This window comes from Acartia tonsa, chromosome 3, assembly GCF_053477335.1.
Source record: "Acartia tonsa isolate MP-2025a chromosome 3, ASM5347733v1, whole genome shotgun sequence".
Classification (NCBI taxonomy): domain Eukaryota; kingdom Metazoa; phylum Arthropoda; class Copepoda; order Calanoida; family Acartiidae; genus Acartia; species Acartia tonsa.
The window spans coordinates 57,882,576-57,907,778 of record NC_137262.1 but is presented as its reverse complement, the minus strand read 5'-3'; the positions used below and the strand labels follow the sequence as shown (position 1 = coordinate 57,907,778).

The 25,203-nt window shown below is 31.5% G+C and overlaps 1 protein-coding gene and 4 long non-coding RNA genes across 6 annotated transcripts; 1 reads left to right on the top strand and 4 right to left on the bottom strand.

The window, feature by feature from the left end:
• Positions 1–1,331: 1,331 nt before the first annotated feature.
• Positions 1,332–6,487, top strand: LOC145315316 (carboxypeptidase B-like). Of its 2 annotated transcripts, XM_080155331.1 has the most exons (8): positions 1,332–1,700; positions 1,978–2,131; positions 2,334–2,511; positions 2,786–2,894; positions 3,779–3,880; positions 4,353–4,541; positions 5,106–5,214; positions 6,311–6,487. In XM_080155331.1, exons 1-8 carry the CDS (start codon positions 1,377–1,379, stop codon positions 6,424–6,426), a joined length of 1,281 nt encoding a protein of 426 aa, XP_080011457.1. In that variant the 5' UTR covers positions 1,332–1,376; the 3' UTR covers positions 6,427–6,487. The 2 variants fall into 2 exon arrangements, with proteins under 2 accessions (XP_080011457.1, XP_080011458.1); XM_080155332.1 differs by lacking the exon at positions 4,353–4,541 and having other exon boundaries at positions 6,311–6,481.
• Positions 6,488–7,744: 1,257 nt separating this feature from the next.
• On the bottom strand, positions 7,745–9,513 carry LOC145314664 (uncharacterized). Its single transcript, XR_013877839.1, has 2 exons — positions 9,427–9,513; positions 7,745–8,755 (listed from the first exon to the last, which is right to left on the bottom strand). It is a non-coding gene; the product is annotated as an uncharacterized LOC145314664 (long non-coding RNA).
• Positions 9,511–12,573, bottom strand: LOC145314665 (uncharacterized). Its single transcript, XR_013877840.1, has 3 exons — positions 12,478–12,573; positions 11,707–11,791; positions 9,511–11,195 (listed from the first exon to the last, which is right to left on the bottom strand). It is a non-coding gene; the product is annotated as an uncharacterized LOC145314665 (long non-coding RNA).
• An 822-nt stretch (positions 12,574–13,395) lies between these two features.
• LOC145314661 (uncharacterized) lies at positions 13,396–19,725 on the bottom strand. Its single transcript, XR_013877836.1, has 3 exons — positions 19,649–19,725; positions 18,753–18,840; positions 13,396–14,391 (listed from the first exon to the last, which is right to left on the bottom strand). It is a non-coding gene; the product is annotated as an uncharacterized LOC145314661 (long non-coding RNA).
• Positions 19,722–23,392, bottom strand: LOC145314663 (uncharacterized). Its single transcript, XR_013877838.1, has 2 exons — positions 22,747–23,392; positions 19,722–21,045 (listed from the first exon to the last, which is right to left on the bottom strand). It is a non-coding gene; the product is annotated as an uncharacterized LOC145314663 (long non-coding RNA).
• Between the last annotated feature and the right edge of the window lie 1,811 nt (positions 23,393–25,203).

Below are 25,203 nucleotides of genomic sequence, written 5' to 3'. Positions count from 1 at the left end.
CATACATCTTCTTTTGAAAAGCTTTGCTCCATTAACTTTAAAACTTTTGTAAATTCATCATAATATACAAAAACTTTGTAAAAAGTTAGAAGAAAGAATAGAATTATCGAGTAATAATGAAAAGCTTAAAAAGTTTTATACATTATAATGCAAGAAGGAAGAAACAATTTATTTGCATACCAGAGGCTTCGTTCCTAGCCTCTGAAACAAAACAAACAATAAAAATATATTTATATAGAATGTATTCTTCTTAAAAATCACCTCGTCTGAATATAGTATTAAATTGTAATTTCTATATAAAATATTTTTAATGACACAACTAAATGAGAGATCCGATGTATTATAACCAATTTTCAGCCATACTGAAAAATCAAGTATAGCATGGTATTACAAAATTTTTTACATGAATATTAAGATAAAAAATCATATTATTAGTACTAGTTTCCAGGGCTAGTTAAACTGGCTAAAAGTTATAATTTTTCATTTTAGCACTCACGAAAGCTCCCTACAATACGTTGGGATAAAAAGTTTTAAAAAAGGAAAATAAATTTGTAAAACAATAGAAATAGTTTTTAGAATAATATTAATTCATTACTTGCAATTGTGTAATATGATTTTTTAAATTAAATTTTACATTTTGCACCGAAACTGTAAAAATGTCATAAATTAAACACTTGTATTCATGAATAAAAATTGTTAAATTAATGAGTATTCAGTTTTCTTGTAACCTTCAATTTTTGATATCATTTTATTAGTCGTGAATTAATTTAACACTTGTCTCTAAGTTTAATAGATTTTAGCAGAAGTGACATAATACTATATATTTGTAATAGCGAATACAACCCTAGAGGCCTCCAGGGGCACTTGGAGGAAGGGAAGGTTGATTTTGACAACAGAATTTGTATTTTGGAATTATTAATTTTAGTTTTAAAAAAATATGATTTTTTGGGAGAGGGGGGGGGGGTAGGGTGTCCCATCCCCCAGGAAAATAGCTTAAAACCATCACAGGACCAGAAGGTATATTCCCTGTAAAGGGGAGCCAAATCGGTTCAGTGGTTACAGAGATCTTAAGCTTCAGACTTACAGACAGACAGACAAATGAACAGACAAACAGACATCGTTCTACTTTGTATTATAGATTACTAACAAGGATGACAACATCTAAAATTAGCAATACACAAGAAAAACATATATGGACAAACGGACAAAGTAAGTTGTATAGCAAACTGAATTATAGAAAAGCTATTACTACTGTAATAAATATATAAGAATTTACCTAAGCTAAATTTTTTAAATGATATCATAATTTAAACCTTTAAAAAATATAGTCAACTTATAAATTCAGAGAAAATAATGCTGGATTAACAATATCAAAAATGAACACTTTTCTGTTCTGGAGCTGTCTTATTTTAGCACTTGAAGTTACAGCATATAAAAATCCCGATCTTCCAGGAGCTAAATCTTACAATGATTTCAAAGTATATCGATCATATCCTAAAAACAATGATGAAGTCGATTTTATCCAATCATTTGAGTCACAGGAAAACTATGATTTCTGGACAGATTTAAAGAAGGGAGAGCCAGTTGAAATTATGGTTTCTCCTGAGAATGAGAGAATATTTGAGAATAAACTGTCAACTAGAGGTATCAAACATGAAGTTATTATATCTGATGTTCAACAGTTGATCAACTTAGAAAAGGTAAATATAATACGATACTAATTGATACCCGTTTTGTTAGCCCTGAGGGGCCGATTGCTTGGGCTAACAAAACTGGAATTGATATTGTGATTTGTATTATACTATTTGAAGAAAATTGTCTGTAATAATATTCTATATAGGATTTTTCAGTATGGCTCAGAATCCGTTTTAATCCAGTGGACGTACCAACAGACTGACCCAAAATGTAAAAAACTTTTTCTTAAAAATGAGTTTAAACTGCCAGTTCTTATGTTTGTTAATTTACTTTTTCTGAAAGGTTGGGTCAAGACTTCTGATTCCAAATTCTGGTGGAGGACACAACATGACCTGGACTGACTACCATCCTCTGGAGAACATCTACTCATACCTGGATTACCTGCAGACAAAATATGACTTTGTAACTACTCAATCTATTGGAAAATCCTACGAAGGTAATTGATATATTATTACTTGGATTTTGCACCAGATTTTTATGTACTCTAATAAAGTGAAACTCGCAGTTGGCTAAAATAATAATACCCACTATCCACCCCCTTCCTTCCTACTGGATGAACAAACTGACTGATAAAATATGTTAATGTTAGCAACCTAAATTTTCAATATGTCCACGTATATTCTATTTCCATTATGAAGGTCGGGACATGAGAATTGTCCGCATCTGTCGCGGAGGATGTGGGGCCAAGCCAGCCGTGTGGATAGACGGAGGTATTCATGCCAGAGAATGGATAGCACCTGCCACAGCTACCTGGATTATCAAAGAGCTTGTGGAGAATGATTATAAACATCCTGACCTCACTGAAAACCTGGACTGGTAATTTTTCAATTCTAAAATTCACTTTCACTGTCCATTAGTCAGTCCGCAATGGTATTGGGATAAATGAGATTTTCTCATCTGCTATTCAAGATAGAAAGCTGATGTTTTTTTGGTAAAGATCCCCTATACCAATATGCATCCAGTATGCTATTTACTTTATCCATATGTCATGCTACAAAATATATATATTTAAAATATAAAAGTGTGTGAGAAAGATTTCATGATTATTTTAAGTTTTGCTCCTTATGGATCTTTAAGAATCATGCTCTAGGTACATTCTGCCCTGTTTCAACCCAGATGGATATGCTTTCTCACGAACAACGGATAGATTTTGGCGTAAAACAAGATCTGACAATGGCAATAATAAAACAGGTTGCAAGGTATGTCAAGTAGGAAGAATAATTATCATATTATGAAACAATTAAGGACTATTAAATCATTTGATAACAAAGTTGTCGAAACTACCCTTTCTTTTAATCATTTTCCAAGGACTTAATCAATTAAACTTTGTGGATAAAACTAGGGAGAGAGTGGACATTAGACTATAAATTACACTTCCCAAAGTTAATCACATTAATCGATGGCAAAATTGTTTAATAACATTTCTCGTATTCATTTGAATCCGGTGGATAGGAACCGGTTCTCATCCATACGAAAAAACTATGTCTAGCATCGTATTATACCCAGTTTTCTACAAATATAGAAATGTACAATCATAAGATTAAAACCAGTTTTTTTAGCCTGTGCCTCCGGCACCTCGGGGCTAAAAAAAACTAGTTTTAATCTCATAATTGTACATTCTATATCCGCGGAAAGCCGTTTATAATACGATACGAGAAATAACTATTCTCGTATTCATTCAAATCCGGTGGATAGGAACCGGTTCTGATCCACACGAAAAATCTATGTCTAGCATCGTATTATATCCAGCTTTCTACGAATATAAAAATGTACAATCATAAGATTAAAACCTGTTTTTTAGCCTGTGCCTTCAGCACCTTGGGGCTAAAAAACTGGTTTTAATTTTATTATTGTACATTCTATATCCGTGGAAAGCCGTTTATAATACAATGCAAGAAATAACTATTCTTCAATTTTGATTGGTTTGTTTGAAACTAGTAGTTTCCCAATTTTTCAACTAACAATTTAAATCTACAGAGGGGGCAATTTTGTTAATCATCAATATTGGGGATTAACATTAATCAATCTTCCTTTGTCTTATCCCTTGAGATCCCTGAGTAAAACAACACACGACTTTACCTAGGGAGTGGATGCCAACAGAAACTGGGATTTCCATTGGAATGATGGAGGAAGCTCTAGTAACATGTGCAGTCAAAATTATCGTGGTCCTAAACCTTTCTCTGAGGTACATATATCATTAAATAAAAGTAACAGGATCTTTTTCTGTCTGTCTGTATGGAAGGGTCTTGCTAACCACTGAACCGATATAGTTCTCCTTTATAATACAGCTTTGCATAGGTCTTGGAAATGTTTAACTATTTTAAGGGAGGGTACCACCACCCTCTCCAAGAGAAATCGCCCATAGTATAAAAACACCCAAAAATATTTTAAATGGACATTCTAGTGTCTTTATTAATCCTATAATACAAAAATGTTGGGTTCTTCAAGATTAATATTTCAAAAACTACTGAACTGATTGAGTTGTCCTTTTTAAGTAGCTTTACATATGTCCCGGGATGATTTTAGACTATTTTACTTAATATTAAAGCCATGAGATTATTTTAGACTACTTTTCTGCCTCTTCTTTTGGCTCATAATGCACAACCGATGCTAGGGGCGCAACCGCTGGTATTTATAAAAAATGTTTAAAACTACAGGTTGAGACAAGAAATGTGAGGGACTTCCTACTGTCAGTGCAGGGAAAGCTTATATTCTTTAACACTCTGCACAGTGCTGGGGAAATGATCCTGCTTCCCTGGTCATACACTAAAGACCCTGCTCCTAACTACTCTGAACTATACAATATTGCAGTGATGGGTAGAGATGCTATGCAAACAGAATGGAAAGTAAGCTTTTTATTAGAGACATTTCCTAGAATTATATAAAAGTATGCAGTTTTATCATCAACAATGTGGATATTTTACATTGGAGTATGGACACGGAGATTTTTTTTTATATTTTTCAATATTAATTTGACAAAGTAAATCATATACCAGATGCTCATTGGTATAAGTAATCTTAACACAAAAAAGCAGACCTCAATCTTAAATATCAGTTAAGAAAACCACAAATCTACCAAAGCGTTTTGGAGTGACCAACGAACAAACATACAAAGAGAATTATAGTGTAGCGTTGCTTCTAACAAAGTGAACTATAGAGTAGCTTACTCTCATCAAAATACAATTTTGACTAGAGTAAAAGTTTAAGGTAAAAAATTATAAATATGTCCTTATAATATGCATGCTGCATAATTTTATATATCATTACTTGGATGTAGCACCAGATTTTTATCTACTCAAATAAAGTTACACCCTATTGGACCAAATAAGGTCCATTGCAACACCTTTAATTGACTGCAAATTTTACCCTGTCAATATATCTACATATTTTATATCTATTACCGCATGTAGATAGGATGTGTACCTTGTTTGATGTACCCTGCTAGTGGTACTTCTATGGATTGGGCATATGGAGTGGCCAACATACCTTATGCGTTTGCTATGGAGCTTAGAAGAAAAGGTACAAATATACAATAAACGGTACTATCCACGGACGAAAGCAAATGAATATTGGACCATATTATTATGGCATTTTTTCAAGTTATAGTCAGATGGTTTAACCAGAAATAAATCATTTTCCCTTCTGATTAAAAAATATGTTTTAGAAATACTTTCCTGTTATTTGTACATGTTGCTATCTATAATACAAAGTAGAACGATGTCTGTCTGTTTGTTTGTGTGTTTGTGTGTTTGTGTGTTTGTGTGTTTGTCTGTTTGTAGCGAAGGATCTCGCTAACCACTGAACCGATCGGGACCTCCTTAACAGGGTAGCTTCTCATAAGTCCCGGTAAGGTTTATAACTATTTTGGGGGAGGGTACCACCACCCTATCAGGAGAAATCGCCCCTAGAAAAAAATTACCCCTCTCGAAAAAGAGACTCCAACGAAACATAAACCAATTATTTCTGTAATAATTAGATATTTTAAATAAAAAAACATTCAAAGTGCCACTAGAGGCCTCTAGGGGCGTAGCCGCTAGTTATATTATAAACAGTCAATTAATCTTGTCCCTGAATCTTTTACTTTTGGACCCTAACTTTCAAGGCTTTGATAAAATTAGATTGTGCATTTTATAACCTTTGCTTAATTTTCAATAAAATTCATCAAAATTATTTGGTTTTTTAAGACCGTTATAAACATGTACAATTTTTAGGGGGCTTTCCTTAAAAGTGCCAAGAAGTGCAAAGAACTTCCCCTAATTTCGAAATAAATTCAAAATTAGGGGGTGGAGGTGCATTTTTATATTTTTTTCTTACTTTAGGTCAGGTAAGGTACTGATGTTAGGCATAGAAAACATCTAATCCCTTTCCTTATTTTCAATTTATTAAAAAAATAAAGGTTTGGGATTCTAGTGCTTAAGAGGTCCCATTTGAAAATTTCTTATCATCTTTTACAAACAATTAAATATGTTCGAAAAAGTAATAATTTTTCATGATTTTAGTAGGCAAAGCTTTGTAGTAAAGGTGACCTTTTTATCTGCCCCCAGATATTATTTTAGGTTTATTTCGCTTATTGGCTAAACATATTACTTAATTCCTGATTTCATACTAATTTTAGGATTTGTGTTGCCTCCGGATGAAATTATACCTGCAGCTACGGAAACTTGGAACTTTCATATCACTGTTGTCAGACATATTTATTCAAAAGTGACGCAATATTCTTTAATATTGTAAATTTTAGATTTTTAAAAATTTGTTAGTTTAGATAAAATAAAGATTAAATATTTTTATTTAATTAATTTATCAAAGTAATGGTTTGGTATTCTTATATCAAAGTAACAGTATCTCTGTGTGTCTGTCTGTATCTAATAATCTTGCTAATTGGCACATCCTTTATGATGATGATTGTAGCCACATTCTCTCTTCTATCAGGTTGTCATCAAGTTGCAGGAATGAAGCCCATTCTTTAGGCTTATTCCATAAATCTGTGGGGGTAAATGTTGTTAGGTTGTTGGGGCAGATGTGGAGAGTTATTGCAGAGGGGGCAGGTATTAGGTATGGTTGGATCAAGTCTGTTTCTGTAGTCATTTAATTTTCTGCTAAATCCAGACTGAAGTCTGGATAATTCTGTACGGACTTTTCTGGGCAGACTTTCTTCCTCTGTATTTTGAGGTGGTGCTTTCCGTTTCAGAACTCTATTATCAGCATAATTGGGGATGGTTCTGTTTACTGCAGTTGTGTGTAGATGTTTTAGTCCAGCTTTGTGGCTGGGTTTGTCAATTACTGGAAGGCATTGTTGAATGTTGTCTTTATAGTGAAGGATGGTTTTCTTCATATTTCTTGGTGGTGGTGGTCTGTCAAGATGTTTTTGTCCAGGGTGTCCAGGTAGATGGTTGGTAAGCAGGAACTGTTTGGTCAGTAGCATGGCGTGGGGTTGGATAGGTAGAACCTTGGTCTCTTGGTGGATATGGTCCAAACTTGCAATTTTTAGGCATCTAGTGGCAATTTTCAGTGCTTGATTTTGAATTATTTGTAGTTTATTCCAGAGATGAGGAGAAATTATAGGAGCCCAAATCTAGCTGCCATATTCCAATACACTTCTGAAGATTGATTATTGTTTTTTTATCGCAGCTCCAGTTGGTACCAGCTAAGCATTTTAAAATAATGATTTTTTTCTTAGCATTATCAATTGCATTTTCAATATGATGGCAGAATTATGTAATGTATCAAAAGTAACTCCTAATAAATAAATTTTATTTCCCGGCTGTAAATTATTTTATTTATTCCCCCACCCCTAGTTTTTACCCTAAAGAGAGAGGAAATATGAAAAAATATTTTATTATTCTTATTGCATTCATTTTTTTACCCATACCGCATATTTTTCGAGTTTTTCCCCAAAAAAATGGAAAAAATATTTTTACCCCTCACACACATTTTTTATTTTTTCTCCCTACTTTAGCATGGAATCCAATGCTAAAATGATAAAATAAAATAACAAATATATAAATAAATTATTTGTCTTAAACTAAAAAAAACATAAAAAAATGCTTAGTTAATTTTACATTATTTATTCTACATTATGGAAACATGTTGTCAAATTAAAAACCGAATATTTGTCATTATCAATAAATCAAATCTAATTTAACCACTAAACTTATATTATAAACTAATAGGATGTCTCTCTTTATGTATGTATACATGGTCAATATATTAAATATAATATTAAACTGAGAAAAAAATCCCTTATAGGCAAGGGGCAATGCTTTTAGTAATAAGATAAAGAAGAGATGTTACGGATATATTTTTGAAATTGGATGATAAATTATGTTGTGCATTTGAATTTTGTAAAATAATATTTATAATTCTCTGATGAAATTATTTACAACACTCTCATTCATTTACATTTTTCAATAGAGAGAGGGTCCTCTTCAAATATTTCTTCTTCCTTAATTTCTTCCTTGATATAAACTTCATCACATTTAATTAAACAAATAGATACAGAAGTTGGAACTGTATTATTACAGGTTTTCATCATTTCTAAATGTCCAGGGGATTTTTTGTGATATGCTAATGCTGAATTAGAGAAATAATGTTTGTCACAAAGGTTACATGAGTATGGTTTCTCACATGTATGGATTCTTTTGTGGTTAGTCAAACCTTCTTTCCGTGCAAATGTTTTTTCACATTGATCACAAGAGAATGGTCTGTCACCTGTATGTATTCTTTTGTGAATAGTCAAATATAAATTATGAGAAAATGTCTTATCACATTGATTACAAGAGAATGGCTTTTCACCAGTATGGATCATTTTGTGTTGAATCAAAGTGATATTCTGAGAAAATGTCTTTTCACATTGATCACATGGGAATGGCTTCTCACCTGTATGGACTCTTTTATGTTTAGTCAAATTACTACTAGTTGTCAATGTCTTTCCACATTGATCACATGAATATGGCTTCTCACCAGTATGAGTCCTTCTGTGTCTAACCAAGTTGTGTTTCCATGTAAAATTCTTGTAACAAATATCACAGGTATTCATGCTGGAATATCCTCTCACAATATCCTGAAATAATACTTCTATTAATAATGGATTAGTATGACAACAAATAATATTTTCAGATTAAATTCTTTTTACAAAAGGTAAATCTAAAACTTGCATATAATCTTTACAAACAAAAACAGCAGTCTATCTTGAATATCAGCTTTTATGTTCACATTTACCCCACTACCCCATCACGTTATCTGTCAAATGACGATTTTTAAAAATTCATAGTATTCTTGATGTCTGTATTACAACTAGGGTTGGGCCGGATATCCGCTGTGGCCGGATATCCGGCCGGATATCCAGCCATTTTCAATATCCGGCCGGATATTGAAACTATCCGGCCGGATATCCGGCTCTATAATTTTTTATACTTTACACCAAAAATCTCTGCTTTTTAAAATCTTAAATGGCTATAATTTTAGATTAAAATTTGTTGTCAAAAGTTAAAAATCAGCAATTTTTCGATGAATGCAGGGACTTTCTTGTAACGATTATAGAGTTACTATGCTTCCTAAATCTTAAATCTTACATAGCAGTTATATGAATCATGATGAAAAGTTAAAGAGGACAATTCTAAAATGTCTAGATTAGAGAGTTAACCAATACGGACATAAATACAGACAGACGGACGGAGGTACAGACTGACCAACCCTAACTATAGAAAACCTTTAGTAATAAAAGTGAATAACCTGAGTTTTTGCAAACAAAATTAGTAGAAAACTTCTTTCTCATTGATATCTATACGCTGTGCATTTTTATTTGTTATAAATTAATCTGAAAATAATATATTTACATTAGACAATTATTTTATTTACACTACAAGATAAATAAACATTTTAATAATTTGTCTTTCTACAGAAAAAACAAAAATGATATTATTTATGAAAAAGAAATCATTCAAACATCAAGTAAGTCAAATAAAATGGAGACAGGATTAATGTGGAGATCCTTTAAACCCAGGTGTAAAGTAAGTATATTCAGAATTTCGCCGTATTTTCACAGTAGCTTTTGATAGGTTATTTTAGGTTAGGTTTAATGATTGCCCTTCAGGGTTAGAGGCCTCCACAGGGGTTAGAAATAATAAAGAGAAAAACTGCTGTGAAAAAACGACAAAACCTGCTACTTCGTTCTCATAAACGGCTGGATAAAGATGATGTTACAAGTGTTTTTTAAATGAATAATAGCTAAGTATATTTTTGATTTTTTTATATCAGAAAGTAAAATAATATTTACAATGCTCTGATTGAATTATTTACAACACTCTCATTCATTTACGTATAGAGAGAGGATCAATATTGTCAGCTCTCATACGGATAGAGAGAGGATCTTCATCAAATATTTCTTCTTCTTTAATTTCTTCTTTAATTTCTTCTTTAATATCGACTTCTTCACATTTCATATAAGTGAAAGATACAGAAGGTGGAACTTTATTATCACAGCTTTTCATCATTTCTAAATGTCCAGGGGATTTATTATGTCTTGATAACTGTGAACTAGAGATATAATGTTTGTCACAAAGTTTACATGAGTATGATTTCTCACCTGTATGAATTCTTTTATGAACATTCAAATTACTATTCGTAGAGAAAGACTTTTCACATTTATCACATGAGAATGGCTTCTCACCTGTATGTATTCTTTTGTGCTCAGTCAATGTACTACTAGTTGTAAAGGTCTTTTCACATTGATCACAAGAGTATTCACCAGTATGGATCCTTTTGTGGACAGTCAAATTATTCTTTATAGTAAATGTCTTTTCACATTGATCACATGAGTATGGCTTTTCACCTGTATGAATTTTTTTGTGCTCAGTCAATGTTCTACTAGTTGTAAAGGTCTTTTCACATTGATCACAAGAGTATTCACCAGTATGGATCCTTTTGTGTGTAATAAAAGCACTACCATATTTGAATGTCTTTTCACATTGATCACATGAGAATGGCTTCTCTCCAGTATGGCTTCTTTTGTGTTGAGTCAAACTACTACTAGTTACAAATGTCTTTTCACATTGATCACACGAGAATGGTTTCTCTCCTGTATGGATTCTTTTATGGACGGTCAATTTACCACTAGTAGTAAATAACTTTCCACATTGATCACATGAGAAAGTATGAATTCTTTTGTGTCTAGTCAAATCACAATTTTTATAAAATGTCTTTTCACATTGATCACATGAGTATGGCTTCTCACCAGTATGAAACAATTTATGTCTAGTCAAGCTACCTCTAGTTGCAAAGGTTTTTTCACATTGATCACATGAGTATGGCTTTTCACCTGTATGGCTTCTTTTGTGTTTAGTCAAGATTTCATTACGAGAAAATGTCTTTCCACATTTATCACATGAGAATGGCCTTTCTCCTGTATGAACCCTCCTATGAATAACCAATTGAGATTGATGTGTAAAATTCTTGTTACAAAAATCACAGGTTTTCATGCTGGTAAATATTCTCGCAATATCCTGAAATTATTATTAAGAATTAGAAGACAAGCAATAAGCTGATTAAACAGAATACGTCTAAAACAAACTGTAAGTAAAATTTAATGGGGTGTATAGGCCTTTTCTGGTCTATTTTGATGTAGAAACTCACCATTAATTATTTTTTCTCAGGTTTTTCCTTGAATACACTATGTCTATTCATAAGGATATCATCTAAGATGATTCAGCAAGTCGGGCTAGGTGGGTGGCTAGCAGGAGTAAAGTGTACATATTTTTCCTGGCCGCAGCGCTCGGCTCTCTTGCCTGCATAGCCGCAGCGCTTGGTTCCCTAGCCTATAACCTAACCTAAAATAGTTGTTCGTTGTTGTGGGGGGGGGGGGGGGGGTACTCAAATTTTCAAAATTGAAAAAAAAATTTCACATTTCCTCTACTTAATAATGCATAAATTGTTGAAAACTGTGAAATAATAGTTTAATATTATATAGATCAGATAACAGATCTAATGACGTAAAGCACAAATAAATATAGATACCTTGAAATATAAAGTAGATCTGTATAATGGCCTCTCTGTTCACTGTGAAAGTTAGTTACTGACTGATATTGATACAATCATAAACCTAATATATGAACAATATTTAACTCTTGTTTATAAATAAAACCGCACAACATCTCCGCCCATTTACATAATTATAATGCTCAAGGCGTACTACTCCCACTATTAAACAGAAACTGGACAAGTAAATACTATTGTGATGTTATTGAAATAAATATTCTGATGGCAAATTATTGTTTATTATTCATTATTACATGAAAATGGTTTTAAGATGTATCATATATGTATGTCATTGTCCATAGATCAAAACAATCCTAATATTAAAGACTGACAGACAACACTATTGTAAATTTGCTTTTCATATGAAATATGAAATCTAAACAAGAAGATTCTTATTTAAGTTTATTTCATCAAAATATTTGCAGCTTAGCACTTAGCACATTTATCAACTGACAATAGGCATATGAATATTAAATATTACATGACAATTCTTATTAAGACTTATTATCAAAATAAATTATATTTTTATTAGCAACATGTACATTTTACACTAATAAACCTTTTATGAAATATCTAGAACCAGCAATAAGGTGAAGCCTTAATTATGAATAACCATACCCTGATGAAGTTTATGCTAATAAATGAAAATATTCGGAGCCTCATGTGTTGATTTTTGTCCTTGTTGGGGAACGGGATAGTTGGTTCGTGTCCTTTTTATGAATATATTAATTATGAATAAAAATAAATAACCTGTGCATTTAGAAACAATATTGGTAGGAAACTAGTTTTCTTTATAACATTGCTATCTATACTTGGTGCATTTTCATGTATTATAAATATTTATCTGAAAATAATATATTTACATTTGATAAATATTTTATTCACACAGAAACCAATAAATTAATTATTGTCATTATGCTTAAAAACATCAAAATTATTCACAGAAAATTAAAGTAAAATAAATCATTTTAAAATATAATTTTTAAGCAAAATAAAAAGGGAGATAGGATTAAACAAAAAAATTCGCATATCAATTGAAATTTAAAAAAAACTCGGATTTTTTTGATTTTATCTAAAAGTTATTTGACTTTGAATAGTGTTTAATAGTGAGTATGAATTTAAACAAATAAAGATGCAATTACGGTGTTTTAACTAAGGTTGGCCATCCGTCCAATTTTTCAACCGGATTCTTATTTTTTTTTATGGATTCCGGATTTTCGGATTCCGGATTCTAGCAATATTTTTAAAGGCCTTTTAAAAAATAAATTAAGGGATTAAATTTTACGAGGCACTAGGAAGAATCTAAAGCTGTGCTTTTTTTATATTTTAACAGTAGCTTTTCTCCTACTTATAAACCCTTCAGCGGCCAAAATGACTTTGTGAAAAATTAAAATGTACATTGTCCTATTAATTTCAAACTTTGCATGATGATTCCTACAATAGTTTGATATAAATATATGTATATTATAATTTATATAAGTCAATGCTTTTTAATTTTTTTTGGGGGGGGGAAGGGGGGGTTAAAATTAAATTTTCAAAATTTTTGGGGGCTTTAATCACTCCCCTCCCCCTTTGGACGTCCTTGCTCTACGACGTCCATTGAAAACATGCTGATTTTTAATGCTGATGCTTGTTTGTCCCAATAATGGCATAATGTTTATTCGGACCAAAAAAACTCAAGACGCTAATTTTAGCCTAACAATTAACAATTCAAAACCGCTATTCCAGATTTGGATCCTGGTTAACCAAAGTTGTCCAAAAATTGGACGGATTCCGGATTCGGATTGCAAACTCTATTTTTAACAGTTAAAATAAGATTTACTTAGCAATAAAAATAGTATCAATTCTATCTTCATCATGATTCTGTTCACAAGAAAGAGGATCTTCTATTTCTTGTTTAAAATTTTCTATAATATTGTCAGCTCTCATCTGGATAGAGAGAGGATCCTCTTCAAATATTTCTTCTTCTTTAATTTCTTCTTTAACATAAACTTCTTCACATTTAATTAAACTAAAAGATACGGAAGGAGGAACTGCATTATTACAGGTTTTCATTATTTCCAAATGTCCAGGAGATTTTTTATGTCTTGCTAACTCTGAACTAGCGGTATAATGTTTGTCACAAAGTTTACATGAGTATGGCTTCTCACCAGTATGGATTCTTTTGTGGTTAGTCAAACTTCTATTATTGGTGAAAGATACTCCACATTGATCACAAGACTTCTCACCAGTATGGAGCCTTTTATGAAGAGTCAATTCATCTTTCCGTGCAAATGCTTTTTTACATTGATCACATGAATATGGTTTCTCTCCAGTATGGATTCTTTTGTGTCTAGTCAAATATGCTTTTTGAGAAAAAGTCTTTTCACATTGATCACATGAGTAAGGTTTCTCTCCAGTATGGATTCTTTTGTGTTTATTAGAAGAGCTTTTATCAGAAAAAGACTTTTTACATTGATCACAGGAGTATGGCTTCTCTCCTGTGTGGATCCTCCTATGAAGAGCCAAATCACTACTCTGTCTAAATGTCTTTTCACAATGATCACATGAGAATGGTTTCTCACCAGTATGAATCCTCCTATGAATAACCAAGGTAGATTTATGTTTGAAATTCTTGTTACAAATATCACAGGTATTCATGCTGGTATATCCTCTCTCAATCTCCTAAAATATTATTTTTTTTTAATAAAAACAGAAAATTTAGTTTTTCCAATATTTATAAGTAAACACAACATTCAGGTTAAAACCATTATTTTCAATAACCAATTTGTTTATTCAACATCCAGGTTCAAACTAAAACTAAGATGACAACTTCCATAGAAGCAAAAGAAGAAAAAACAGTCTGTCAGAAAGTCAATAAAAACTGTGAAAGTCGTGAAAGTTGTTGTCAGTAAAGCTAAATAATTCTAAAAGAACTAATGACCTTTCTATTAACAATTTTACAGATCCTTTACTTATTGTTAATGGAATCATCAGAACAAACATTAGTGTAGATAAACTTTAAAATATTAATTTGTTGTATGATTATTCATGATATTATAATCTTTACTTCAATAAGAATTCTAAAAGGAATAATTGAGATAGGTTATACCTTAGGTACCTATAAATTTTAATTCTATTCTTAGGATATTTATTTCTGCTCCTAAATTTCTATGTATTTCAATGTAGTACTTAAAATAATTTGTCTTGCGCCCTTAGCATCTAGAAGTCCTATTAATTATGTGATACTTAAATTCTTCATAACCCAAAAACCAATTTTAATTAAGAAGAAAATCAAAAACTTACCTTGGGACCTGATTCAATGTTTTAACTTTTTGTACAGGAGAGTTGGGTATATATTAATGATTAACTGAGGATGACAAATAACCTAAAACAAAATATATAATTAAAAATCTTGAAAAGCTAAAAACTAAACACAACACAGTGGGATCTTTTGCCAAAAAACGGGACATTTAGAGTAGACAAAAGTAAACTTCAATAAATAAGCTTGTATTTGAAGAAATGATGTAATTTCTTTTGCTTTAATTTGGAAATAACTTAAATTTTGCCTCTGTTAACTTCTAATGTGCATTTGGTAAGTACGTCTTGCTGTTTTTGAGGAGCGAAGCTACCCTATTTTTAAAAAATCTATAAAACTTCATAACTTTAGTTAGGATAGGAATATTTTAACAAAATCAACGTCTATGTAAATATTTCTTCAATGCAAACAATGTATGTGAACAAGAATATAGCGTCAGGTGCACCCATTTCGAGTCCCGGCATTTTTAGGTAGGTCCAGTATAAGTAAAATAGGACACTTATAAGGAATGTTTTCAAATTTTTTTTTTTACAGATATAAACAACAATAACATAATTTTCAAAACACTTTTGATTTTGTGTTAATACCTTTATTCTAGGTCTAGCTATCTTCATTTAAAGTTTGTATAAGAATATAAGCATAATTACTTAAATTATATTCTCTCTCAAACATATATTTCTCTCTCTCTCTCTCTGATGCGTATATAATGTTTTTGTAATATTATAATTAATCTCCAAATTTGAATTTCTGCTGGACCAAAACCAGTTAGAACTACAAATTTTTTTAGAACATATGAAATTTAGCAAATTTAATTGCTAAAATAAAAGTATTTTTAAGTCATCTTTATTTAACGACTCCTTTATCCCTTAAATGTCCATTAAAACCGCGAGAACGGCAAAAATCGTTAAAAATCGGCAAATAACAACGAAACGGTTCGCCAGAGGCAAATGATGCATAAGTCAAGAAAGATCCGCCTTAATAAGTTTGAAAATATTGCAGAGATGACTTTGGGCTCTAAAATGACTCCTTCCCCCTCTAACGGGGGAAAATTTAAAATTAACAAGAACGAAATTGTTCAAACCATGCAATGTAAAATGCTCAATTACTCAAAAACGGACAAGAGGCCCCAGGTTGTGAAAACTGTTTTATACACAATACATGTTGTATATTAATATTATTATTGCAAAACCCGGGGCCTCCTGTCCGTTTTTGGGTAAAATGGAGAAAACTAATTTTTTGGGGTTAAAAATCTTAATATTTTTGGTGAAATTTTCTCACAAAATGTCAATTTACACTACCAAAAAAATATTTTTTTAAATTTTTTTTTTAATTAGACATTGGTACAGGTATCTGAAAAGTACCTCAATAAAGTTTTTTTTCATAAGATGAACATAAATGTATTTTTTGTTGCCTTGAAAAAATTGTGTAAAAAAATCTGGAAAATCATTAAAACTGAAAAGAAATTTTTCACTACCTTTTTTAAAAATGGCATAAACCCGCCAAAAATTAATATTTTTTAAAAATTTCTTTTCTAGCTGTCTACTTACAGCCATTATTAGGTCCTAGGATAGATAAAAGTCGATTTTAGATTTTTTGGATGTCCCGATTTTTTTCAAAAGATCCCACTGTGCACAACGTGCACACACATAGCCAACTAAAACGCGCAAAAAAGGTGCTTGAAGATGAATAAAGGAGAAAATCTTCTGAAAATAGCATAAAACTAACTGTAAACAAATACAAAGCTACATTAACTATAAAAATGCATCCTAATTGTTTAATATAACAGGATTGAGTATTGGCTATTACAAAAGTTTTTTTTTCCAACACGGCTACAAAACTGTGTTGAAAATAAAAAGTGTTATAATTTTCATGTGATGTATCTGGAATACTTTTAGGACAAAACGCAAATTAAAGTATCCTTTACAAATCAATAGAATTTTAAACCTTTTAATTTTTAAGGAACATTAGTTGGTTTTTAAAAAAATCATTAGGTTTATGTAAATCATTCTGCCTTATTGGTTATTAGTTAATGTCATTCTAATGTGATTTATGTGAATACTCGCTCTACTCTAAACTAAATTGTTAAGACACAAAAGGGTGTTAAGTTCATTTTTTTCGATTTTTTCTAAATCAGAACAGATTTTGCAGGCCAGTGCATCAATACCTTTAGATCTAGTTTTGTTAACAATTATAAATAGCAAAGCTGACAAACAGAGGTTGATACGGTTTTATCCCCCTCCCCTCTTAAGGTTGTATAACTTAACCACGATTATAGAATTGCTACGCTTTCTAAATTGTACCTAACTAATTAGGAATCACCAAGTTTGAAATAAATGAAAAGAAACTGTTGTTGTTGTTGTTGTAGCCATGATTCTCTGAAGTTAGGACTCAGATTCACACGGAGACTGGAAGTGAGAATCCTTTGGCCAATCTTAGTTTGGTAAGCTTATCGCACAGCTGATTGTATTCTATGTTACATTACAAGCTGACCCGAAATTCTCTTGGAAGCTACTCAATTATTTCATCACCCTGGCTTAGAGTTTTGGCAGGTCTTCCATATTAAGCCACCCTAATTAATAGCACTCTCATACGTGGAGCATGGATAAGGGAAAGCATGGTTAGAGCTGCTTGATTTGTAGAATCCTAACTTTCTACAAATCTCCCCCATTACAACCCTAGGGCATCTTAGAGAAGGTTGCGTGATCATAATCTGACAAATTGCGACAGCATTTGTCAACCAAGTGCAAAGTCAATGTGGGGACTTGTACTTGGTTTCTCCCAACCACAGCGTAGTGCGCTAACCACTACACTATGGGAAACTGTTCTGGACGGACCTTATTCATAGAAAAGCTGTGCTTTTACAAATCAGCATTGAATAGCATAAGAGAGTGGGTTTGAGATTTCCTATCATAACAAAAAATCATGAATGTATCTTCTAGAAATTTAATACATCTTATAGCAATACCGACAAACTAACAGACCATGTAAATTAAATATTTGATGCTCATTGGGATAGAGAATCTTTACAAAAAAAAACACAACAGTCTAACTTGAATAGCAGCCGAGAAATTCACATTTCCCCTCACTCCATTTCTTTCTAACAGATAGAAGGACAAAAAGACGATGAAAATTACTTATTAAGTAATTAGCTTTGCATAGTAAAATTCAGGAGAAAAAATTAAAAAAAAAAATAATTATTCATAGAGAAAAATAATTGTATAAAAGGTTTATATATTTCGAAAACCTGATTTGGTACACTTATGTTTAAATATTTAAAAAGGATTATTTTAACAAATTATCATGCCTTAAAACAGATTTTTCCACAGGCCTTATTTTTTGAAGATTTATGGATTTTAAGGTTGTGCAAACAATGCGCACATTTTTAGAATTTAAATTCCGCGGCTTAAGTATATAGCAGAAAAATGTTATGCATACCGCTAGAATCGTCATAAGCCATAATTGTTAAAAACTGGTAAAATATTATTTGTGTGTGTTTGAAAATAGTTTAACTAATGCAGATTTTCAAATTGATCGGAAATATTAACACAGCTAAGTCGCTACAAAAGAGGAGAAAGCAATTTGCTAGCAGAATAAAATAGTTTCCATCACTGGAACCAGATAGTTGTTTGGGATATACATCTTTACTTATACATTTATAGATCAGAGAACATATCTAACTCTAACAATCTCTGAATTAATGATGTAAAGCCCAAAAAAATATAAATACCTTATGATAGAAAGTAGATCTGTATAATGGATTTCTCTCTGTTCACTGTGATTGTTACTTGCTGACTAACAATGATACTTTTGTCAACCTAAATCATAAACAATATTTAACTCTTGTTTTTTTTTAATAAATAAAACCTCCCAACATCTCAGCACATTTACTTAAATGTGTTATTCAAATATTAAAATGTTAATAAAAAAACGGAACCAGTAAATACTTTTGTTAAAGGGTTGTGATGTTATTCAAATAAAAATTTTTGGCGCTAAAGGGGAGGGGGGCTTAATGACATCTAAACTTAAACAGTGAGGAAAATGGTCTAAATTTTGAGCTAGATTCTTGAAAATTGGTACATAAGCCTAGTTATGTAGGTACTACATCTAAATGAAAAAAAATTCTAAAAAATATTAGTTATTAAAAACCCGGAGGAAATGGGGTTTTTAGGTCTTTTTTGGTCTACTTTGATGTAGAAACTTGTTTTTTCTTCAGCAAGTCGGGGACCGACATCAGCGGGCTAGGTGGGTGGCTTGCAGGTTTTTTTTTTTTTTGTGTTGTCATATATCAAATTATAGGTTTTTTGAGTTTCCGTCCCCAACTTGCTAAATCATCTTAAATAATGTCCTTATGAATAGACATAGTGTATTAACAACAACAAAATTATAACCAATGATAAGTATCAAAAACAGATTTAAAAAGACTTATGGTAATATCATACTAGATAAAAAGCAACTTTTATTCTGAAGCTAAACTAAAATTTTATTCATATAATGAATGTAAAGCAGCCATCTACTTGAGAATATTTGCACCAGTCTGTTAAGAATTTGTTTGTATAAGAAAACAGGAAAGGACAAATAGAACCTAGTTGTAGAGTAGCTTACTTCGCTGATAAAAACAAAAACCTTCAATTTTTAACTGTAGAAAACCTCTTCATCATTGATTTCTATACTTTGTTCATTTTCTTGTTAAATAATATTCTGAAAATAAAATATTTACATTGGAAAAATACTTTATTTACACAAACAAAATAACGTAAAATTATGTAAAAAAAGATTAATTGAGGCCATAGAAAATAACATAATTTAAGCCTAAAATAATGGAGAAAGCAATTTATATCATAACAAATATGACCTTTCCAGTTATATTTTATTGTGATCAATATCAATATCATCAATTCTATCTCTATCATAATTCTGTTCACAAGAAAGAGGATCTTCTACTTCTTGTTTAATATTTTCCTCAATATTGTCAGCTCTCATCTGGATAGAGAGAGGATCTTCATCAAATATTTCCTCTTCTTTAATTTCTTCTTTGACATCAACTTCTTCACATTTAATTAAATTAATAGATACAAAAGGCGAAACTGTATTATTACAGGTTTTCATAATTTCTAAATGTTTAACAGATTTTTTATGTCTTGATAACTTTGAACTAGAGATATAATGTTTGTCACATAGATCACATGAGAATGGTTTCTCGCCAGTATGGATTCTTTTGTGGACAGTCAATTCACCACTAATTGTAAAGGTGTATTATTACAGGTTTTCATAATTTCTAAATGTGTAACAGATTTTTTATGTCTTGATAACTTTGAACTAGAGATATAATGTTTGTCACATTGATCACATGAATATAGCTTCTCGCCTGTATGGATTCTTTTGTGAACAGTCAAATCACTTTTCTTAGAAAAAGTCTTTTTACATTGATCACATGAGTATGGCTTCTCACCTGTATGGATCCTTTTATGGACAGTCAATTTACTTTTATCAGAGAAAGACTTTTCACATTGATCACATGAGTATGGCTTCTCACCAGAATGAGATCGTCTGTGTTTAACCAAGTGTGATTTATATTTAAAATTCTTGTTACAAATATCACAGGTAACATGAATCTTTTTGTGTCCAGCCAAATTAGTGAGAGAAAGACAGCTTTTCATCATTTCTAAATGTTTAACAGATTTTTTATGTTTTGTTAACTCTGAACTAGAGGTATAATGTTTGTCACAAAGTTTACATGAGTATGGCTTCTCACCAGTATGGATTCTTTTGTGAACAGTCAAGTCACTAATTTGAGAATATGTCTTTTCACATTGATCACAAGAGTATGGCTTCTCACCTGTATGGATCCTTTTATGGACAGTCAATTTGCTTTTATCTGAGAAAGACTTTTCACATTGATCACATGAGTGTGGCTTCTCACCAGAATGAGATCGTCTGTGTTTAACCAAGTGTGATTTCTTTGTAAAATTCTTGTTACAAATATCACAGGTAATCATGCTGGTATATCCTCTCTCAACCTCCTGAAATATTATTTTTATTAATAAAAACATATGATAAAATATTGTTTTTCAAAAAACTGAAAAAAGGATGACAACTTCAATAGAAGCAAAGCAATAAAAAACAGACGGTCAGACAAGCAAGTAAAATTGTATAAATCATATTCAAGTTGTTGTCAATAAAGCTAAATAATTTTAATACAAACTACCTTTTTTAACAATTTTACAGATCCTTTACTTATTGCTAAAGTAATCATCAGAAAAATTTTGACATGCCTAAATTTACGATAATAGCTACTGTTATAGACGTACAGACAAATGTAAGAAAGCTTCGCTTTTAAAATTGTAGAAAGAAAGTAATAAACAAGAATGATAACAATTATAAATAGCAAAGCTGACAAACAGAGGTTGATACGGTTTTATCCCCCTCCCCTCTTAAGGTTGTATAACTTAACCACGATTATAGAATTGCTACGCTTTCTAAATTGTACCTAACTAATTAGGAATCACCAAGTTTGAAATAAATGAAAAGAAACTGTTGTTGTTGTTGTTGTAGTCATGATTCTCTGAAGTTAGGACTCAGATGCACACGGAGACTGGAATCCTTTGGCCAATCTTAGTTTGGTAAGCTTATCGCACAGCTGATTGTATTCTATGTTACATAACAAGCTGACCCGAAATTCTCTTGGAAGCTACTCAATTATTTCATCACCCTGGCTTAGATTTTTGGCAGGTTTTCCATATTAAGCCACCCTAATTAATAGCACTCTCATACGTGGAGCATGGATGAGGGAAAGCATGGTTAGAGCTGCTTGATTTGTAGAATCCTAACTTTCTACAAATCTCCCCCATTACAACCCTAGGGCATCATATAATAGGTTGCGTGATCATAATCTGACAAATTGCGACAGCATTTGTCAAAAAAGTGCAAAGTCTATGTTGGGACTTGAACTCGGTTTCTCCCAACCACAGCGTAGTGCGCTAACCACTACACTATGGGAAACCAATAGATGGACAAAAAGACGTTGAAAATTAAATTATTGAGTAATTAGCACGGCATACTAAAATTACAGGGTCTTTCAGGAGAAATAATTCTAAAAAAATAATTATGCATTGAGAAAAATAATTGTATAAAAGGCCTTATTTTTTGAAGATTTATGGATTTAAAGGTTGTGCAAACAATGCGCACATTTTTAGAATTCAAATTGTGCGGCTTAAGTATATAGCAGAAAAATGTTATGCACACCGCTAAAATCGTCATAAGCCATAATTGTTGAAACCCGTAAAATATTATTTGTGTTTAATTTGAAAATCAGTTTAACTATTGCAGAGTTTCAAATAGATCAGAAATATTAAACCACCCAAATCGCTATAAAAGAGGAGAAAGTCGTTTTCTAGCAGAATAAATAGTCCCCATCACTGGAACCAGATAGTTGTTTGGGATATACATTAATAGATCAGAAAACAGAATCTAATCCTAACTATTTCTGAAGTATAACACAAAAATATCAGAATATCAGACTCTAGCATCAGAAATATTAACACAGCTAAGTAGCTACAAAAGAGGAGAAAGCAATTTGCTAGCAGAATAAAAAAATCCCAAACACTGGAACCAGATAGTTGTCTGGATTATACATCTTTACTTATACATTTAAAGATCAGAGAACAGATCTAACCCTAACAATCTCTGAATTAATGAAGTAAAACCCAAAAATATATATATACCTTATGATAGAAAGTAGATCTGTATAATGGATTTCTCTCTGTTCACTGTGATTGTTAGTTGCTGACTGACAATGTTACTTTTGTCAACCTAAATCATAAAAAATAGTTAACTCTTATTTATAAAAAAAAGCTAAACAAAATCTCCGCCCAATTAGTTAAATTTGATGCTTAAGGCAGGCTCCTTCTATTTTTAATTAGAAACTGGACAAGCAATTTTTAGAGAAAATAAATATTCTGGCGGCAAATTATTTTTTTATTATTCATTATTACATGATATAGGTTTTTAAATTGTCAATCTGTTATTTTATAGGGTTAATGTAATGTAGCGGCTCAAACAGAACAACAGTGCATGGTAATGTGGCTCAACATGTACCGCATCCGCTAATCGTAGGGGAGGTGATAGTTTAAAATCTCAGCTTAACACAAAGTCATAACAAAAGATGTTAAAAATGGTTCCTACTGCTACTATGTCAGGTGCGTGACATTAATAGTTAGAGTAAGGGGAATATATTAGCCAAAAACATGGGAAACTCATTACTATGCACAGTTAGGACTTCTTAGACAAAGGCTGTGCAATAAAAGAGTTGGTTTTCTGATGGGTGTTACTTAACCTAATACCCAGGGTATCTGGACAGAAAAGCAGACATATGGCTACTCTTGGTTATGCTGGGTTGTTGGACCATGGCGTTTGAGTGTCATGGACAGCATCCCCGCCCGCATGAGGTAATTAATGGTAATTGGCTGCGCCTGTTTATGGACCAAGCTAATTAAAAAATTTTGAATATATTAGGATATTATTTATTAGTGAAGTAATTGTATTCCATAAATAAAATGAGAAAAAAAAAGTTGTGTTGTTATATAGGTATAATTTAAAGTAGGTAATAAATCTTGAATAACCTGTGAATTTGTAGGGGCAAAACTCTTTCATTAATATCTACACTCTGTGCATTCTTATTTGTTATAAATAAATCTGAAAATAATATATTTACATTGGACAATTATTTTATTTATACAACAATAGAAGCAAATTATATACCTAATTACAGTTATTCATAAGATTCTTATTTTTCTTCATTATAATTCTGTTCACAAGAAAGAGGATCTTCTATTTCTTGTTTAATATTTTCCTCAATATTGTCAGCTCTCATCTGGATAGAGAGAGGATCTTCATCAAATATTTCTTCTTTAATTTCTTCCTTGATATCAACTTCTTCACATTTAATTAAACTAATGGATACAGATGGTGGAACTGTATTATTACAGCTTTTCATCATTTCTAAATGTCCAGGAGATTTTTTGTGTTTTGATAACTCTGAACTAAAGGTATAATGTTTGTCACATAGATCACATGAATATAGTTTCTCGCCAGTATGGATTCTTTTGTGGTCAGTCAAAGTACTTTTATAAGAAAAAGACTTTGCACATTGATCACATGAGTACGGTTTATCTCCAGTATGAACTCTTTTGTGCTTAGTCAAATTATCACTAGTTGTAAATGTCTTTTCACATTGATAACATGAGTATGGCTTCTCACCCGTATGGATTCTTTTGTGTTTAGCCAAATTACTACAAGTTGTAAATGTCTTTTCACATTGATCACAGGAGTATGGCTTCTCACCTGTATGAATCCTTTTATGGACTATCAAAGCACTCCTTTGAGAAAATGTCTTTTCACATTGATCACATGAGAATGGTTTATAGCCATGAATTTTTCTATGAACATTCAAATCACTACTCTGTTTGAAAGTCATTTTACAATGCTCACATGAGTATGGCTTCTCACCTATATGATTTTTTTTGTGTTTAGTCAAGGTTTCATTACGAGAAAATGATTTTTCACATTGATCACATGGGTATGGTTTTTCACCTGTATGGATCCTTTTGTGCTGAGTCAATTGACCTCTAGTTGCAAAGGTCTTCTCACACTGATCACATGAGTATGGTTTCTCACCAGTATGGATCCTTTTGTGGTTAGTCAAATTACTAATCTGAGAAAATGTCTTTTCACATTGATCACACGAAAATGGTTTCACTCCTGTATGAACCCTTTCATGGACTGTCAAATCACCACTTTGTTTAAATGCCTTTTCACATTGATCACATGAGTATGGTTTCTCTCCAGTATGAATCCTCATATGAATAACCAAAAAAGATTTTTGTGTAAAATTCTTGTTACAAATATCACAGGTATTCATGTTGATATTAATATTCTTTCAATCTCCTGAAAATAATTTTTATGAATAAAAAAACAAAACATTGTTATACCGATATTTTTAAATAAATACAAAGTGTATAAATCTATGGATAACAAAAAAAATTGTAACATTTTAGGGTTTCTACGACAAAAGCAAAAATTTAAAAAGCAAGGACAAGATGCAAAAAAATACTTAAATAAAAATTTTGACGTAAACATTGTTTCCTGTAAACTATATTTATAAGGCATATACTTTAAAGGAT

Bases quoted from the DNA above. Each gene is read 5' to 3' on its own strand.
- LOC145315316 (XM_080155331.1), top strand. From the start codon at position 1,377: ATGAACACTTTTCTGTTCTGGAGCTGTCTTATTTTAGCACTTGAAGTT. The intron at 2,895-3,778 runs GTATGTCAAGTA...GACTTTACCTAG, and splicing joins ATAATAAAACAGGTTGCAAG to GGAGTGGATGCCAACAGAAA. The intron at 3,881-4,352 runs GTACATATATCA...TTAAAACTACAG, and splicing joins GTCCTAAACCTTTCTCTGAG to GTTGAGACAAGAAATGTGAG.